Source organism: Sciurus vulgaris (assembly GCF_902686455.1).
Source record: "Sciurus vulgaris genome assembly, chromosome: 5".
Taxonomy (NCBI): Eukaryota; Metazoa; Chordata; class Mammalia; order Rodentia; family Sciuridae; genus Sciurus; species Sciurus vulgaris.
In genome coordinates this window covers 149,399,649-149,418,715 of record NC_136465.1, presented here as the reverse complement: position 1 = coordinate 149,418,715, position 19,067 = coordinate 149,399,649, and the positions used below count along the sequence as shown (strand labels likewise).

General features: G+C 35.9%; 1 protein-coding gene across 2 annotated transcripts in view; it reads left to right on the top strand.

The window, feature by feature from the left end:
• Positions 1 to 18,485, top strand: part of KITLG (KIT ligand) — an 82,636-nt gene extending 64,151 nt beyond the window's left edge. For both annotated transcript variants that reach the window (XM_079139212.1, XM_079139211.1), the window contains 4 exons: positions 6,079 to 6,188; positions 6,853 to 6,920; positions 8,039 to 8,115; positions 14,206 to 18,485. In XM_079139212.1, the coding sequence (XP_078995338.1) occupies positions 6,079 to 6,188; positions 6,853 to 6,920; positions 8,039 to 8,078 (218 nt within the window). In that variant the 3' untranslated portion in view covers positions 8,079 to 8,115; positions 14,206 to 18,485. The remainder of the gene's footprint in view (positions 1 to 6,078; positions 6,189 to 6,852; positions 6,921 to 8,038; positions 8,116 to 14,205) is intronic.
• The last annotated feature ends 582 nt before the right edge of the window (positions 18,486 to 19,067 follow it).

Here is a 19,067-nt window from a genome sequence, read left to right as displayed (position 1 = left end):
CTACCCACACTGATTACATACTGTACTTTTAATTCCTTCTTGGAAATTCAAGTTTCTATCTAGTGTTAATTTCTTCCAGGCTTCCTTTAGCATTTTTTGAAGTACAGAATGCTAGCAAGAAATTCTCTTTTTTCTTTTCATTGAAAAATGTCTTCCTTTTGTCTTGCATGGTGCAGGTACTTTCTACTAGACATCAAAAGTCTGGGTTAACAATTTTTTTTTCTCTCAGTTCTTTAAAGATGTCATTACATTGTCTTCCCATGACTATTGTAGTTAAAAAAAAAAAAAAAAGCCATCATTTGTATTATATTCCTCTATGTGCACTGCATCATTTTTATCATTTTTTCCTTCTTCTTTCAAAAGTTTCTCTTTTTAGCAGTTTAACTAATATATGCCTATGAGAGGTGATGTTCTTTGTATTTATCTTTCTTGAGATTTGTAGAGTTTCTTGAATCCATAAGTTTATTTTCCCCCCAAATGGAAAATTTGACCATAATTTTATTTTTGCACAAGTCTTCATTGCCTGACCTTTTTTTAAAATATATTTTATTTAGAAAGGATCTTGCTGAGTTTCTTAGGGCCTCCCTAAGTTGCTGAGACTGGCTTTGAATCCTCCTGCCTCAGCCTCCCAAGCTTCTGGGACAACAGGCATGTACCACCGTGCCTGGTAGTACCTTTTCTTCTGCAGTACTAATCACATACATTTAGGCAGTTTGCACCATAGGTTGCAGAAGTTTCATTCATTTTTTATCTTCTTTTTCTCTGTTGTTCTCAATGAGTAATTTCTACTTGTCTGTTTTCCAGTTCATTGGATTTTTCTTCTGCCATCCATAAATGTACAAATTCTTCTTTGAGTGAATTTTTTTCTTAATTTATAATTTGTGTTTTAGATTTTCCATTTATTTCTCTGATGATAGTTTCCACCTGTGTATTTTTTATGACAATATTTTCTTTTTTGTTCCTTAAATTATGAGTCATTATAAAGTTTCTGTCTTCAAATTTCAACATGTCTGTCATCTTAGCTTGAGTGTCTTTTGCCTTTTTCTCCCTTTAAATGATGAGTAATTTTGAATATATGCTGAATATTATGGATACTCTACTGTTAAGCATCTTCCTGATTTTGTAGCATTTCCTTAAAGGCTGTTGTATTTTGTTCTGATAGGAGGTTCACTTACTTGTGGATGAACTTTATCTTCTCTCCAGGCTTTTGTGGAGAGAAAGAGCAACAAGTAGTCTTATTTCTTATGTTAAGCAGGGGGGGAGGTGGGCTGGGGACTGAACCCAGGGCCTCACACATGCCAGACTAGTGCTCTGCCATTGAGCTGTATCCTCAGTCCTTGTGAGGCAGGGTCTCACTCAGAGAGAGGTCGCTCAGAGTCTTGCTAAGTTGTTGAGCTTCATGCCTCACTCTCCCAAGTCACTGGGATTACAGGTGTGTGCCACTGTGCCTATTAGGAGTAGCCTTATTTTTGAGGCCTGGGATCTCTGAGACATTTCCAGACTAATAAGAAAATTTCAACAGTTTTATTTGTCAGAACTCCTTTTTCCCCATTTTTATGTGACTGCCAGGGTCTCTGGTAAGATTATAGCAATCATAACTTCCTAGAGGTTGTGTTTTTGCCCAGTTTTATGATGTCTCTCCCTGTGCATGTACAACTTATCTGACAAATAACAGAAGGAAACTAGTCTAGAGATCAGTGGTGCTGCTTCTTTGCACAGCTCTCTTTTGCAAATAACCTAGCTCTATGACCATAGCCACATCAACAAACCTGAACTTAACCTGTAACTCCCTATCTCAGTGAGCCCATTGAGACTTGGACTCTTATCTTCCACATCTCAATTTGAAGGTGCCTCCTAACCAGGAGAGCAAACTCCAGACACCCAGGACAATCATGGTCTTACTTTGTATGTTTTTCCTCTCTCAGGAATTACACTTTGGTATTTCATGTCAGCTGATTTCTGAAAATAATTGCCTCGTAAAATTTGTCCAGAATTATAATTATTTAGTTTGGGAAGGCTATCCTACTGTCATCGTGGTTGGAAGCAAAAGTCTTTCCTGTTGACTTTCCAAAAGAAACTGAATGTAAAAACCCTATTCAAGTCTTGAGTCTTGAGTCTAAAGGTACTTTTTTAATTGCAAGATGAATGGACAGCCTTCTGACAGCCGCCTTCTTTTTTTTTTTTTTTAATTTATTTTGCTTTTTTTTTTTTCCCCCTTTGTAAAAAATATGGGTCTTGGCATTGTCAACATCTTTTGGCTAGGTGTAATATCACTCATGCCACTTCAACAACAATGCACAAGACAAGCCATTTGTGGTGCTCACATCCTAAAAGGCAGAGATGTAAATGAAATATCTAGAATGATAAATAACATATATAATAATCAAATTCTATAAACTTTTTCACTTATAGAATAAAGGAGATAGGATTTTTTTTTTTTTTATTTGGTGGGGGAAGGGTCAGGGAAATTTGAAGAAAGCATGATAAAATTTAGGGAGAAGATTTAAAAGCTGGCCATGACAGAGGGTCAGGGCATATGAAAGGAGAGAGTGTATGTCAGGGAGAGTCACGGAATAACACACAAGCATGCTATTTATCCAAAGAGAATTACATGTACAACCTAATAGTACCATCCTTTATGTCAAATAAAAATGTGTTTAAGTTGTTTAAGTTTGAGATCCTTATAAACCGTATAAATTATATAGAAAGAAATCCTGACCTTGATATTGCATTGTACATGTTCTGGAAATATTTTTGAATCCAACTGCCGGGCACTCACACGCGCCTGTAGCCCTTGCTTGCTATATGACCTTAGACAAGTTACTTAAACCCTCTCTTCAGTCAATTGGTGGGTGATGACACCTCCTTCACAGCGTTTCTGTGAGTTGCAAATGAGTTAGTACACGTGTTGGAGGCATGCCTGATGTCTGATGTCTAGTTAAGCGTTTGTCAGTAATTATGAGAATGATTTGATGCAATAAGACTTCAGGTCAGTAATTATTGTAAACACTTAATTTGGGATCTGAATCAAGGAGGAGTACCCAGTTGCCTATTTCTTAAGCACCAAAAGACCCATGTTCACTGGTATAGAGTTCCTAAGCAGGCTCACTCTAAAAAGAAGTTCAACAAGATTGTCACACTGAGCTTCATCCCTAGCCCTTTTTATTTTTATCTTTGAGACAGGGTCTTGCAAAGTTGCACAGTCTTGCCTCCAACTTGTGATTCTCCTGCCTCAGCCTCCCAAGTGACTGGCATTAGAGGTGCCCACCAACACACCTGGCCAAAGCAGTATTTCATTTTGCATGTTCTGTTTTTCTAGTTTTCAGTTATTATTAATAAAACTAGACAAGTCAGTTCCTAAGAAGTTTTCAACAGCGGACACTATCAGTAATAATGAGACAATACAGTAATAATCTAGGAATTTTGGATTATTTGAATCTTGCCCAGATGAGCCCTCCCTCCCAAAAAAGTCTCTGCAGCCAATCTTTGGATTAAAGTAAATCTTTGCAACCACTTTGGGCTTTGGACCCAAATCCCTTTCATATGTGCCTTGAGGCATGCAATTTTAACCCTGTCAGTTCCTGGTGTCAAGTGTAGGAGTCCTCCTCTGAGGGGTAAGCAAGCCCTTTCTGATAAAGTTGTTTTTCTCTCTCTGAAAAAGGAACCTAGTATCCCTGCAGAACTAAAGACCTGGCTTTTAAGCCCTAGGCACTCGTGACTGAAATAACAAAAGTAAGGGTGACACTGACCTCCATTAGAGGTGCCACTCAGTAGCTGTCAACTGCTCTTCTCCCTGGTTTTAGGGTCCCTTTCCTTCCCTTCTCCTCAAGGAGGACTTTGGCTGCTGTATTAACCCACAGCCTAGGGGTGGAACTGTCAACTGATAGAAGTCACAGCATTACAGAGAGGATGTGTACTTTCCTTAGCAAGGACTCCCTCATTCATGGCTATTTGAAGCTCCTCCTTTAGCCCTTTCAACGTGCCTGAGAAAGGCTTGAGGTAATGAGTTCTAGTACATCTCACTTTCTGATAATCTCCCTATCCTTTCTAGTGAGTAGTTTTTCTACTGGTCTGAGTGGTGAAATCCAAAACTCTGTTTTGGCCTTTGGATAGAATAGGAAGAACAAGGATGTTAGGATGCCTGGATGTCAACATCTGGTTAACCAAGCATAGTCATGGAGCATCTGAGCTCGCTGGAATTTTCCACTGGTTATGGAACAGAGTATCAATAACTTCTTTGTTCTTTCTTGTATATTGGTTAGGGCCTCTTCAGAAGGTCACCTAGTCAAATCCATCATAATTATGCACTTAACAATCCCAGTGGACAGTGGGGACCACAATAGGCTGTTAATCAAGAAGCATCACACACAGAGAAAAAGAACCAAATTATTTTAGATACTGATATTAAAATTCCTAAAATGGTAGGAAGTGCTTTAACCCCAAATCTATTTTCTCATAGAAAACACTTTTGTAAATGGTACTTACACCCCAGACTATTTTAAGGATGATTACCATATTAATGTGATAATCAGTACTGCTTCAATTATACCAAATCTCATTTTATAACTGAAGCTAATTTTAGTGAGAAAATTTATATTGAGGTCCTATTTGAGGTGCCTGAAGCAGCATTCATGGGGCCATAGGATGTGGGGTGAGCAAAAACAACTGTTAGATTAGTCTCAAGGAGGTGATTATGTAAATGATGACCCCACTTCCTGTAACTCCCTACCCAGCTCCAGTTACTTTTTACACTGCGTGAACATCCATCACCATCCCTCCCCTCCAACACATGCACGTTGAGACACATGCAAACTTCTTATCATCAGAGTCTCTTTGGAAACAGGAGTCATGTGATCAGGAAATTTCCTGCTCCCAGTTCACAGATGCTTGGGGGTAAGGGGAGGAATGGGCAATTCTTGTTCTCACTACAGTAGATAACACCTATTTGTCACCTCTTAGATTAAATCTGTGAGTTTTTCTTTTTTCCCTTGTAGATATTGACCAGCACACACAGTGGATTTATTCTTTGTATTGTGTGCTTTAGATATGTTGGATGTTAATTTGATGTAGTTGCCAGCTGACCTTGTAATCCAAATTCTGGTGAAAAAATAACTAGAGAGAGTTACTTTACTTTGAGTTAGTTTACGTTTCGATCATATGATGATTGGGAAATTTATAATTTCTAAAGCCTTACATCTTTGAAAGAAAACACCAAATTTAACTCTTACAGATTGACAAATATGTGTCAATGTTTCCAAACAATTTGATCTTTGTAAGCAGACATACAGAAAAGTCCATCAAATTTTTATTTAATTTATGTTTTGTTTAATTCATGAATCACTCTGCCTATCATGGAAGAGGGAGGCAGGTTCATGGAAGGAGTCCCAAGCCAATCCCATCTTCTTGTCACTAAGATACTTATTTAGACATAGTATGAGATGACCCTGGTGGCTTCAACTGTTCTCTATATTATATAATTTCAAGCTTTCCCATGTCAAAAGTGAAAAATCCAACCAGTAGTTCATCCACAGTAGTTGGCATTCATTAAGTGAAGATATGAATGAGCAGACAACCATGATTCTAAGCATGAGGTACCCAGATTACCATAACTACAGTACACAGCAAGGTAGACTTAACTGAGTGTGTACAGACCCTGATCCAGCTTCTAAAATGTTATCTTTAAAATCTGGGGGTAAGATGGCAAGAATGAGAAGGTGAAGAGACATTAGAAGATAGAGACATAGAAAATAGATTTGTTCGATAGAGAATCCCCTCTCCTAGGAGTATGCCAAGCCTGTGTTCCATGTGCATGAACATTAACCAACTTAAATCTCTTTCTCTCTGTGTGGTTTCTTCTTCTTTTTTCTTTTTTTTAATGCATTCATCTTATGGAGGTTAACGGACTTACATTGCCTGGCAAAAATAAAACTCAACAGAAAAAAAAATCAGACTTTTGAATACTTTAAGCAGATATAGGTCAAGAGTACATTATGGAAACACGTGGGAACAACCACAGGATAAGAGGAAAACTTCAAGGATGAATCTGCTGTATTCACTACTGTGTTCTTTAAATCACAGGGAAGGCAGCAAATTCCATTGAAGACCCCAGCCTGCAGTGGGCAGTCATGGCTTTGCCAGCATTCTTTTCCCTTGTAATTGGCTTTGCTTTTGGAGCCTTATACTGGAAGGTGAGTTTGCTCTTCTTTTTTTCTTTTGATCAGTTTTACATATTTATTTGTTCATACTTTATATACATATCATTAGCAATCTTCCCTTTTCCAAAAAAGGATCCTCTTGAGAAAACAACGAGTCCACCTTAACTTATAGTTTCAACAAAATTTAAATTTTAGAAAAGTTTCCACTATTCCTCATGCTTTGGAGATGATGCCTCTGGCTAAGAATGCACCCATAGTCCATGGCACTGTGCCTAAGGAATGGGATCTGACTTAATGGTTGAACCAGATTTAAAAATGAAAAAATATGCTAAAAATCATATAATATGCTTAAAAACCAAATAAATGCCATTTGTGTTACTGCTCTTTTGTTCTCTTATTGAAGCCTGCCTGAGATTATAAAATGTGCTAAATCATTATGATTCAGCTTTTAGAAATGTCTTTTGAATTTGATTACGCTCAAATCTGAGAGTTTCTTTTTTCACTCCTTTACCCCAACATCCTAAAAATGTTGAGTTAATAACACATGCATTTTTCATAACTTTGTACTGCAAAAATATTTTACATGCTAAAAAAACTGTTACGGAGTTATTGACATTAAAGATAAAAGTGAAGACCACCTACCTCTTAAATATCATCGCCGTCATTTTTATAATATATGTCTTTGCTCTTTTCCCAGAAGAAACAACCAAATCTTACAAGGGCAGGTGAAAATATACAGATTAATGAAGAGGATAATGAGATAAGGTATTGTGTTTTGCTAAATGTGTTCATGAGCAGGCTTGCCATTGTCATTACTAGGTACCATGCATGCACATGCTCATAACACCTTTGTGAAGTTGTTAATCTCATGATGCAACTCCGTGATATGTCCCAAATCCTTTTCCATGTCTCTGACCTATCACTGTCTCTTCAACTTTACATCTTTATTTACCTGTAGAACACCTTCACATAATTGTTTCTTCAGCACCTTTACGTATTCTTTCTTTTCCACACTTTCCCCCAAAAAACACGCTCCTTAAGTTCTTCAACCACAGTCATCTCCATCCGTGTCTGTACTGTTATCTACTAGCTAAGTTGCTGCCACAGAATCTCTAGTCCTTCTAAATTTTGTCTTTATTATATTCTTCCTAAACCTTTACTTGAAATGTCACTTCTTATTCAAAATGTTTTTATTGACTTTCTCTTACTTACTTTATATGTTTTACTTCACTCTGATTTTCAGAGCTCTTAGCTTTTCTCAACATACATTATTATAACTGACTTTGATAACTCTTGTTTCCTACCCCATATCTCCCAGCACTAATATTTCATTTTTATTTACCTGTGGTTATAATTTTCAAAATGGATTTGTGTGTGTGTGTGTGTGTGTGTGTGTGTGTGTGTGTGTGTGTGTGGTACGAAGGGTTCAAACCCAAGGCCTAGGACATGTTAGTCAAGTGCTCCACCAGCTACACCCCACCCCTTTTTATATCTTATTTTGAGACAGGGTCTCACTAAGTTGTGCAGGCTGGCCTTGAGCTTGAGATCCTCCTACTTCTACCTCCCAAATAGCTGACATTATAGCAAACATGCCCAGCAATTTCAACATCTTACTTTCTCTCACGTCATGCCTCTGTTTCTATATACACACATATTAAGTGCATATAAGTATCTTCAGTATGTATATAAAGAGCTTTTCTATCTTCTTGGGAAGACTATTGAGACAGATAATCATCCCTCTTTCCTGTAGTTATAGTTGTGAAGTTAGTTTCCCCACCCAATTTTGCTGTGTTTTGCTACTTTCTTTACAAATAGCCAAGATCATAGCTTGTACTTCAGAATCTCTGACCAAAAGCACATAAAGAATTTTTCTTGTTTTTCAGTATGTTGCAAGAGAAAGAGAGAGAGTTTCAAGAAGTGTAATTGTGGCTTGTATCAACACTGTTACCTTCATACATTGGTAAGTTTGTACAATTCAGGCTGAAATCTTTAGTAAAAACTATATAACATCTTAGAGGCCAAAATTTAGAAACAAACTTTATTACTATATCCTCTATGGAGCAGATGTCAGTATCTTAACAGAAGTTGTAACATAATTGAATTGTGTATATCTCACTCATTGTGTATTCTCAAGTTTTGTAAGGTAAGCAGGGTTAGTCCTGATTCATCAAATGTCAGTGGACATTTGCTTGGGTTATTTTTGAGGTTAAAAAATAAAACTAGATGAAGAAAGTAGAGGAAATTAGTAATAAAATAACATATTATTAATAGAGGAAAAATAAATAAAACCAATTTCATTTAGGTGTAACCACCATAACATGACAGTGTCCCCATTTATTAGATGCTGAAGAAGAGAAAACTAAAACTTTCTCTGCCACTTTAAGGAAGAGGAGAAAACGTGAAAATATTTTACAATTAGCAGAGTAAAGCTATCAAAACAAAGTGCCACCTGCCACATGGCTGGTAATAAGTGGCTTATTGTAATCCAGAGAGCAGGACACCCTGAGTATATACCAGTGACAGATACCTGCTGTGATTGATTTATGTGGTCTGGGGAGGGACTGTGCAGGGGAAGAGAGTAAGACCTGGCCAGAAGGACCTGAAGTTCATCTTCTCCTGAACTATCTACTTTCCCTGCTCCCAAGCTGCAGATGTAGTTGAGGGACACCCAGTGGTATTAGCTTGATCCCACTTTCCTTTCTGCTGCCTGGCTCGTAGGTATGCTCTTGCTCCTGAATCCTGACGGCATCTACCACAGTGGTGTAGGAAGGACCTCGATTCCTCCCTGCACTGCCTGGTCTCAGAGGACCTCACACTCTTGCAGCTTGTTCCCCATGCCATCTATGCTGTCTTCCTCTCCTTACAGGCTACTGTCCTGAAAGCTTTCACTTCTGTCCCAGATTCAGACATTTATCTCCAGATTGAGTCTTCCCCCAGGGAGCTGGGTCAAGGTCTCTTGCTTCCTCTAGGAACTCACTTTTATTATTATAAAAGATCATTTTTCAGCAACCCAACATAATATGATACAATAATTACATAGCCTATTTCTCAAACACTTAATCTCGTTGCTGCACACATTTCTTTATTTTCCTTCAGTCATACCCTCGAGTCCTGGGTCCAAAGCATCCAAAGCATGGATAGCATCCTTTCTTTTTTCTTCCCATCCTAGCTTCTCTCTAGGCTCATTTTTTCTGTTCTTCACTTGACCCTTTCTGTTTTCTAAAGCAGCATTCCCCAACCTGAAATCATTGTTTTTCTTGGAAGCCCTTTTCTCTGTCCTTCAACCTCAACACAAGCCTCACTGTTTCTTTCCTGCCCTTTCAGTTCTCTTAAGCTAAGACATCCACAAACCACACATTAAGTGGCTAATTGGTTCATAAAAGCTCAAGTACTGACCTCTGTTGTTTAGATTTGGATGGCATTGTGGGGATCCTGTTTGGGCACACAGATTGTCAATCATGTGACTTTAATTGTGGCATTTGTTCTGTGACATTTGGAGAATGGATTATGATGGGGAAACCCAGGCCATCTGTTTAGGAGGGGAAAAGAAGGCATTTTAAAACAACCATAGTCAAAAAACTTATGCATAATTCTACTAGTCAGATACCATACAGGAATAGGAGCCTAGTCTGCCTGGCTCTTGCTGTATCCTTAGCAAATATTTGTTGTTTATGCATTGTGGACTCTTGATAAATGTTTGATGAATGAGATACTGAGTGAATAAATGAGGCCTATATAAAAGTTTAACTGACAGGTAAGGGAGATAGTTTTGAAGTAGGGCTTGTTTTTATCTTGTGTCTCTGTATATATGTGTTTACTTTGCTAGTTTTGGTCAGTGGGACAGCAAGAAGTACACAGCAAGGAGCACTGTTGTCATATGGGAGTCTACTCTTGATTTATTTTCCTCAAAAGTATGAAATATTACTTGTGTATAAAATGAATCAAATTAGACAAGTAAAAGAAGCCCAAAATTGTTATGAAATAAACTTGTCACACCTACTAGTAGTTAATATAAAACGAATGGTGGATAGAAGAAGTCAGTGACTGATTCTCTTTGATATAGAGTCCCATATTCCATCTTTGCAAAGCCCTCTCAAGGCCCAGTGCAGATACCTCTATGTTCGAAAATCTGACTCCCCTTTAAAACAAATATCTGTTTTTTTGAGATTGGCTTATCTCACTTAGCATGATATTCTCCAATTTCATCCATTTGCCTGAGAAACATGTATCCCATTTGTTTACAATTTAAAAAAAAAAACACGAATCTCTGTTAACTCAGATTACATTTCACGTGACTCATGATAGGGCATCACAGTTACAGACATTTTGCGTCTTTTTGAAACCATATGCTCTCAGAGAGCAGTATTTGTTTCTGTATTTAATTTTGGAATTCCACTAAACCATATTACTCATACTTTATATCTACAAGTAATGAATAAATATTTGTTAAATGAATGAAGAGATGAATGAATATCTCAGAGAATGGCAATAATAATGTGAGAATAAAATTTATGGAAATCAAAAGACAAATGAGTATACCTGTGGTTAAATAAGAATTCAAATGCTGAGGGAAAAAGTAGGGTATAGGTAGGCCAGGGAACCAGTTCATCACTGTGAACCTGCAAACACCAAAGTCAAAATGTGTATATATCCTTGTAACAACTTATTGACTACCTGAACTTTAAGTTTACTTAGGTAAGTTTGTCATACAAAGAACACTTAAGATAGCAAAATATGATGTGGCAGAACAGGAAATCAACCAAAAAATAATAATAACCATAGTAAAAAGTACCAAGATAGAAAAAATGTGGAATTGTAATTATATACTTTTGAAAATTAGTTGTAATTTGGATTGTAATCGCTCTGTTAATTAATAGGAAAGGGGAAACAAAGATAATGGCTCAGATTTTTGATAAGAATTTCTCCTTGAAATAGAAGTTTCACTAACTAAAAGTAAATCAAGACAATAGATGGAACACTAAAATTTAAATTATATGGAATAGTTAATTCTCCCAAGGAACTAACCTATAATTTGGAAACAAAAAGAAGATAGATGGTTCTAATATTTAAATATAAGGAAAGAAAATAGAAGGAATTAAGTAATGAACTAGAAACCAAAAACATGGCTTCTAAAAAATATATACTGAAATTGTATTTATTTGACATCAAACATGAAAACATTTACATGAGAAGTTAAGGATCTACTTTTTCACCTGGCTAATACCAACTATCTGTATGTGGCTCTATACAAGAACTCTTCATGCATTTCGTTGTTATGTAGCCCAATTTAAAGGAAAGAAAGAAAATCGAAATAAATTCCATTAAAAGCTTCATATACATTAATATGCTATGTGAAAGTTTTGCTCTTTATTCTTCCCACAAATGTGATTCTAACAAACTTTCATAAGTGCATTGGTGGACAGAAAATAAGATTTAGTTATGTCAAATTGTATAGCTTCCAAAAGAAAATGAGACATATATATAATAACCAATTCTAAAAGTAAACTATAAGACTGTAAAGTGTAGAAGACAATAAAGGGAACTGACAAAAAAAATGCCATCAGAGGTCAAAGTTAGGGCTACTGCCTATGGCTGTACATTATGTGAACTCAACCCCACCGATATTGGTGTGGATGGCATCCCTTAGAATTTTGCCATGCACACACAACATGCTCACCTTATTTGAGGGACAGAGAAATCACTAGGAACAGAAGGACTTCGTTTTTTCAGTGATGGAGGAGGCATTAGATCTTGGATGATTAGTAAAATTTTATTGGCCCTGGGAAAGGGTTCATGTAGATACTGCAAACGACATAAAATAAGTCAGGAAGGCCCAAAAGTTCAAACTGTGTTTAATGGTCACTTTGTACAGTTGGACTCCAATGGAAGTCACACCTAAAAGGTTAAAATGCCGAAAAGAAATGGTGGGCATCACTTTGAAAGACAGTTTTAATTCTAGGAGCATAGCTGTGTTCCATTAGATAATATAAAGAGCTGTTTGAGAGGTTAGGAAAGAGATGCTGTCAAAGCAAAGGTTTAGGAAAAGTAATCAGGGGTTGGTGTAGCTAGGATGGGCATATTTAACTGGAATGTTGTTTCTGAGCTTTTTTTTATAGCCACTTTATAGAGTATTAGAAAGGGTTAGGCCTGGGTCCAAATCTTGGTTTTGTAAATTAATGAGTTATAAGATCTTAGGTGAGTCAATGTCTTTTAACCCTTGGTTTCTCATGTATTAAAAGTGTCATAATCTAAGTCAGGAAGGACCAAAAATACAATCTGTGTTCAAAGGTCACTTTGATGTTTGGTCAACAGTGTACCACATATTTGATGGTGGTCCCATAAGATTATAATAGGCCTAGGTGTGCAATAGGCTATGCCATGTAGGTTGGTCCAAGTATGCTCTATGATGTTTGCACAAACCACCTAATGACTCATTTCTCAGAACACATCCCCATCATTAAGCGACACATCACTATATCATGAGGGGATAATAATACTCATCCTGCTTATTATGTGAGGTTGTTATAAAAAAAAAAAATCCAGGATATCATTACAAAAATTGTAGTTTAGTTCTATGGGAAAGCAATTTTCAGCCTCCAAGTTTATTTTCTTTACTAAGTGACCCAGGGACAAAATCAAAAATAGATTTCCAGTCTTACTTCTTTACATTTAATGCATCCTAGAATTTCAAATTATTCATAGATTTAAAAAATAGTCTTTTGTGATTCCCTTTTGCTTTTCTACTATGCTTAATTTTTTAAATCTCTTCTATATTTTGAATTTCTGAAGTTTTAAAGTCTCTTAATTTTTATTTCTGGACTGAATTCTGTTTTCTTAAATACCAATTCTCTAGTTTCTGGAACTCTGGTAAATTGATATGTAATAATACAGCTCTTTAGATGTATGACATCTAAATTTAGATTAAGATATTGTAATTATTCTTACTATGAAATTTTGTATATATTCTGTGTAACTATCTCAATATTTTGAAACCAGTGATCTTTGAGTCTAGAATTGCTAAACAAGAACCAAAGTAAGAAAAGAGAGTCCATAGGGAAGAAGAGAAATGTAAAATAGTTTATTTAGCAGATGTGATTGAAGATAAAATGAAGACACTCTATAATTTTTTAAAAAGTAGATAAACTGAAACTGAGGTATACATTAAATATGATTTTTGCATTCTATAAAAAATGTAGATAAGAATGTACAAACACTTTCCTGGAAAAATTGAACAACCTGGAAACTCAGTGGTTTCCCACCACTGAAGAAATAAAACACAGTATGTCTTTTTGTGCTTCACCAAATATAATAGGGTGTAGTGAGGCTCTCCAGGGTCTTTGTCAGTGCGTGATTCCAGGATTTCTTTGTCTGAATGGAAATATTAAATGAGACATTGCTGCTGTTATTTCCTCTGTTGAGAGAAGTGATTTCTAGAGCCTAGCTTGATGGTCAGGATGTTGGAGCTGCTCAGTGGCTGTGAAGCTGTTACTTATTGGTGACCTCTGACCTGCTTCTCTACCTGTTTCATGCTACTCCGTCTTATCTCCACTTCTTCACTCTCCACTCTCCAGACTTCCTAGTCCTTTGCTGCTTCCCCCTACACCATCTGTCTACTACCTTTTGTAACCTTGCTAGAGAAACTCAGAGCTAACGAGATTGATAACCCTAAGATAAATGGTGGTGGCCCTGAGATAATTGGAGGTAAGAAAGCCAAAGGGAACTCATTCGTCCATTCTATGTTCGACAAATATTTACTAAGTATGAACTCGGTACCAGGCACTGATATAGAAGTTGAGGTACAACAGTAAAAAAAGATAGACAGTTCCCTGCCCTTATGGAGTTTATATTCTCATAGAAGGATATGAACAATAAATAAGATAATTTCAGAAATGTTAAATGTTCCCAGGGAGATCAGAGAAGGTAGGCTCTTCATTACAGGTAAGAAAACAATGTATCCATTTCTTTAAAGTGAAGTGTAACACATTATAAGTCTATTACTCATTCTCAGAAAGAAAACACAACATAATCTCTTTTTTTCCTTTCCCTCTAGGCTGGTAACAGTTCATGTTTGCTTCATTAATGAAGCAGCTTTAAACAAATTCCTATTCTGTCTGAAGTGACAGACCTCATCTTTATCTGTTCTTGCTACTCATGGCTTTATATGGATGATTCAGAAATTGGAACAGAGTGTTTTACTGTGAAACTGGCACTGCATTAATCATCTATAAAGAAGAACTTGCATGGAGCAGGACTCTGTTTTCAGGACCTGGGGGTCTTATAGTCTCATTCAGAACTTGCAAGTGATGACGGGCAAGAAAGCATGTGTCCCAGTTTGCAGGCACCATTTGCATGCCTCCAGGAGTGTCTAAGTGCTGAAAAACCGCACAGCTTTACTCTTCAGTTACTGCCTGAAGTCTATAGTCATTCTGGTCTCTGCAAGTAGATGTCAGCCAAGATAGTTGGGGGAATACTAAAAGGGATCTAGAAAACTATTGAAAAAAAAAAAAAAAAGAGTAAAAACTCAGTAGCATCAGCTGCTGTCAGGTGTGGGAAGCCGTAGGAACAAAGGGATTGGAACAGGCATATCAGTCTTGTAGTTGCTGATTAACAAGAAGGGTCTGGTCCTGATCTCTTCTGACACTGACCATGCACACCCATAGCCCACTAGATACATGGACTTGGTGGCTGGCTGGTTCCATCTCTGCAGGGGAGCCAGTATTGAATTAGAATGGCAATGCCTTGGCATAGGGAAGACTGTCAGCATCGTCACAGGAAAATTCTATGAACACTGCCCAGCAGGAGAATGTTCCCAGGAGGACCTTTGGCACCTCTGGTGAAGTCGGCCTTTTCTCTTGACCATTCTAGAGTGTGTAAATTGTGTTTGCAAAATATAGTATGACAGGTTTATATTCTAAAACTATCACAGAGTGTAAATGGACTTAAGAGAAAATGTTGAATGTATGAAGGTCCCATTTTCAATTTCCACCATGGGAGAGAGTAAAACTAAATTATGATATTTAGCATCTAAGGCTAGAAAACCACACCCACATGCTAAATGGGTGTTGAAAAACTAGGTTACTTGGCTTTTACAAGAATGCAAGGAATCAGGAAACTTTGTTTATAGTATAATCACCATTATCTGTTTAAAGGAACCATTTATTTAAAATCAGGCACTCTGTATTCATTAAGGTTTATGGATTAAAAATAAATAAAAAGAAAGCTTTATGTAGTTATGCATGTCAGTTTGCTATTTAAAATGTGTGACAGCATTTGTCATATTAAGAGTGAAATTGGCAGGAATTTCCAATATGTAAATTGTACTTTTAAACCAGAATTTGTAAGATATTATGTGAATTCCCCTTGTCAATTTTTTAATAGTTGAAAGAACTTCTGACTAAAGTCAAAGAATGATTTTTTCTTAGAGTTTTACTTTGTTGAAGGTTCTTCTAGCAGATCATGAACAAATACATAAAGGAATCCAAAGCTTTTCATTCTAAATCCTTGTGGTAACACCATTGCCATAACCATAAGCTGACCATTTTCAATGTAGTTGTACAAAAGGGCATGAAAAATTAACTGCTAGCTTTCCTTTGATTTCAAAGGTCCAAGAATTTCCAGTGTAGTTGGATCTTAGCTCATATTCACAGCTAATCCACATACAGTTTCAGTACGTGGCCTTTGCTCTTTTTTTATACCAAAGAGCTCAGCTGACTTCTCGGGTTCTTTTCTTGTCCAACATGCTGTGCTTCTTCAAGTGCTGGCCATTTCTTTAAGATACAATCCAAGTGCATTGGGAAGCTGCATTAACTTGTTCAGGCCCTCAGATACCCCATGGTACAAATGATTAGTAATGAAATTAAAGGTCAGTTTAATTGCTGAAAGGACCTAGCTCAGTGTGTGGCATTGATTGTTTTGAGGAAAATAGACATAAGTTAACATGAGTTTTAGGTGTAAGTGGTATATAAATGGAAAAGATTGATACTTCTCAGTCTAATAGTTTGATTTATTTATCCAGTGGTTTCAGCTTTCTTGGGCATATGAAAATGCTATTTCCTAGCTTGAGAGTTCCTTAAATGTAGTTTTGTTCTCAAAGCTAGTTGTTGGGTTTTAACACTGAAGGACATGGTATTAATCAATAGAGCTAAGTAAACAAATTTAGCAGTTTATGAAATCTGACATGATAAAGGAGGGGAGATGTATCCTGTCTATTAAATGTATTGGTTCATTGAGAGTGACATGGATTGCCAATTTTTAAAACACTAAAGTTTAATAAAACGCATGAATAATAGAAAAATGCTGGACATTATTTTGGATGCTAGCTGCTTGGACATTAACTGTCATATCTGCTTTGAGATTAAAAATTACATATATATAGATAAATATATCTTTGCTTATTTTATCCCATATGTGTTCAAATATCCTTTATCATAAATTATGAAAAACTTACAACTGAGATGATGAACCATGAAATCACCTTTTAAATTGGTGCCATGTATCTAATAATTCTCTCTTGTAATGTTTCAAAATTGTCTTTTGATTAAAATGATCTCTTAAGTCTGCAGATTCTCAATTATACTGAAAGCTCTGCACCTCTTTGGTAGAAACCAAGTCTGTAGTAAAACAGGCTCTGTGATAAATGGAGCCTGCCTAGTGCTAGTGAAGTGTTCTTAGATATGGTTTTATAATCCAATATGCTTACCACACTGCCACTTTTAATGAGTCAGAGGCAAATTGAGTTTTTATTACAATAGAACAAGTAACCTAGCTCTTAAAAAGAGATTACTTTTGTGAAAAATGAAAATATGAACAAGTATATGCCCATAATGAAATGTTTGCTTTTAGTAAGAAATAGACACAATTCACTGAGCATTAAGGTATCTGGAGAAACTTTGTGGCATATTTTGCTACTCTAATTCAATTGGGATTAGAAATGAACAGAAAAATCCATTCTGAAATCATGGATATTTCCCAATGTCCTTCTGTAGCTAGGTTTTGGTTTCAAGATTTAATTCTAATATGGAGCTTCTAGTCATTCCGTACTTACTCTTCATTCAGAAATAAATATATTCTTCATAAAGGCAGTTTGGTATAGTGATATGGATGTTGGGAAAGATTTTTAGGAGCTTCCACTCTGCCTTTGTGGCAAATGACCTTCCTTCTTTGAATTTAAGTTTTCTTTTCATCTGTATGGTAAACTTAGAGGTTGCTTCTCTTCTCTGAGGGTGAGTCCTTATTGCTATAAGACTGACAAAGCAGAATATGGAACAAAAACTCTCTCATGCAAAACATCCAACTCTGATCTCTGAATAAGCATCTTGACCTTATAAAGTCATTGCTGTTTTTGTTTCTAATGTAAATAGGGTCCATTAGTAAAAGTGAAATTCAGTCTCAAGTAGGGTGAATTGGGTAACCATTTACATGAGAGATGGCTTTTATCTTTGCTTAAATAAATATTTTGGATCACCTCTGAGGAATGAAAACAAGTAGTACATCTTAGTAAGAAAGAGATAAAAGGAGATGCATATAACATTTGGAAATGTACCAAATTAAGTTTAAGTTCTTATTTTACTGAAAGCTAACAACAGAAGATATAAGATGCTCATAAAGTTTTTACATGCCAAAAGATATTTTTCAACCGATTTATAAAAGGATAATTCATAAATTACATTTTAAATTTGGACGGTGGGACAAGAATTTTAAAGTAAGCTAGCTTATCTTTGAAATGATATTATTTGAAATTGGCTTTAAAGTGTAGCCATTCAGATTAAAATTTATTTGTGGATTTTGATCACATAATTCATGGTGTTGCTGCTTTCCATTAACTAATGTTGAAATGCCTTTGTAAAGATAAATAATGGTACTTTCATTTCAAAGCAAGGTGTTTGAGAAATAATCCATATGAAAATGGATACTTATGATCCTAAAATGTTTGCTAAGCATTGTAAATGTACAACTGCCATCTCCAACTACATTTTATAATGTTATTTTTTTAATAAAATTAAGATAATAATTGTTTAAAATAAAAAACCATGGTGTTTTCATTTACTTGATTTCTAAGCTGTAAGACTCACACATGATGTAATTTTCCAATCAAAATAGCATATCTCCTGTACTCTAAGGATTAATGTGTGATTATAGTGTCCACTTGCCACTGTTTTTAAATCAATGGACTTGAAAAGTATTCAGATATTTAGATGGATGCACAGATATATCTCTAGTTCAGTCATAGATTGGAGTTTGCATATTGTAATGTAAATGTATGTCAACACTATTCTAAATAGTTTTATTATGACTGAAGTTTAATTAAATAAAAACAGTTGTAAAATGTGATGTGTATGTGTATATACTGTATGTGTACTTTTTAAAAATAGGTATGTGTCCTGACCCTTTTTTATACAGGTTTGACTTTGAAATTACATTATATATACATATACTTTATTGTTCTAAATAAAGAATTTTATGCACTATGGTAAATTTGCCTGTCATTTAATATCTTAAAGTGATCACACATGTTCACAGCGTGGATGAGTATTTAGCTTATATTCAACTTACAAACTGAATTCAATTTTTTCTATGTAAACCTTTGTCATTGGTCTGCATTTTGTAGAAATATGGATGCAAAGGAATAAGAAATTGTAATTCAATAAAAGTCATTAAAGGAAACAAAGGTAATCCAGGAAGATAAATTGAATTAACACTTGCTCTGGAGAGTTTTATAACGATTGGGGAAAAGATATGAAAATCAAGGTAATATAAATAAAGTCACACTGCAGAGAACACTTATGGAAAACTGAGATCCAGTTCATATGCTAGAGGGCAAAAGAGAAGGAAAAACTGATGCAGAATAGAGGAGACGTGGTAAAGTTGGTGCTGAGGTTCCAACTTCTAAGCATAGGTCTAACTACAAATTTT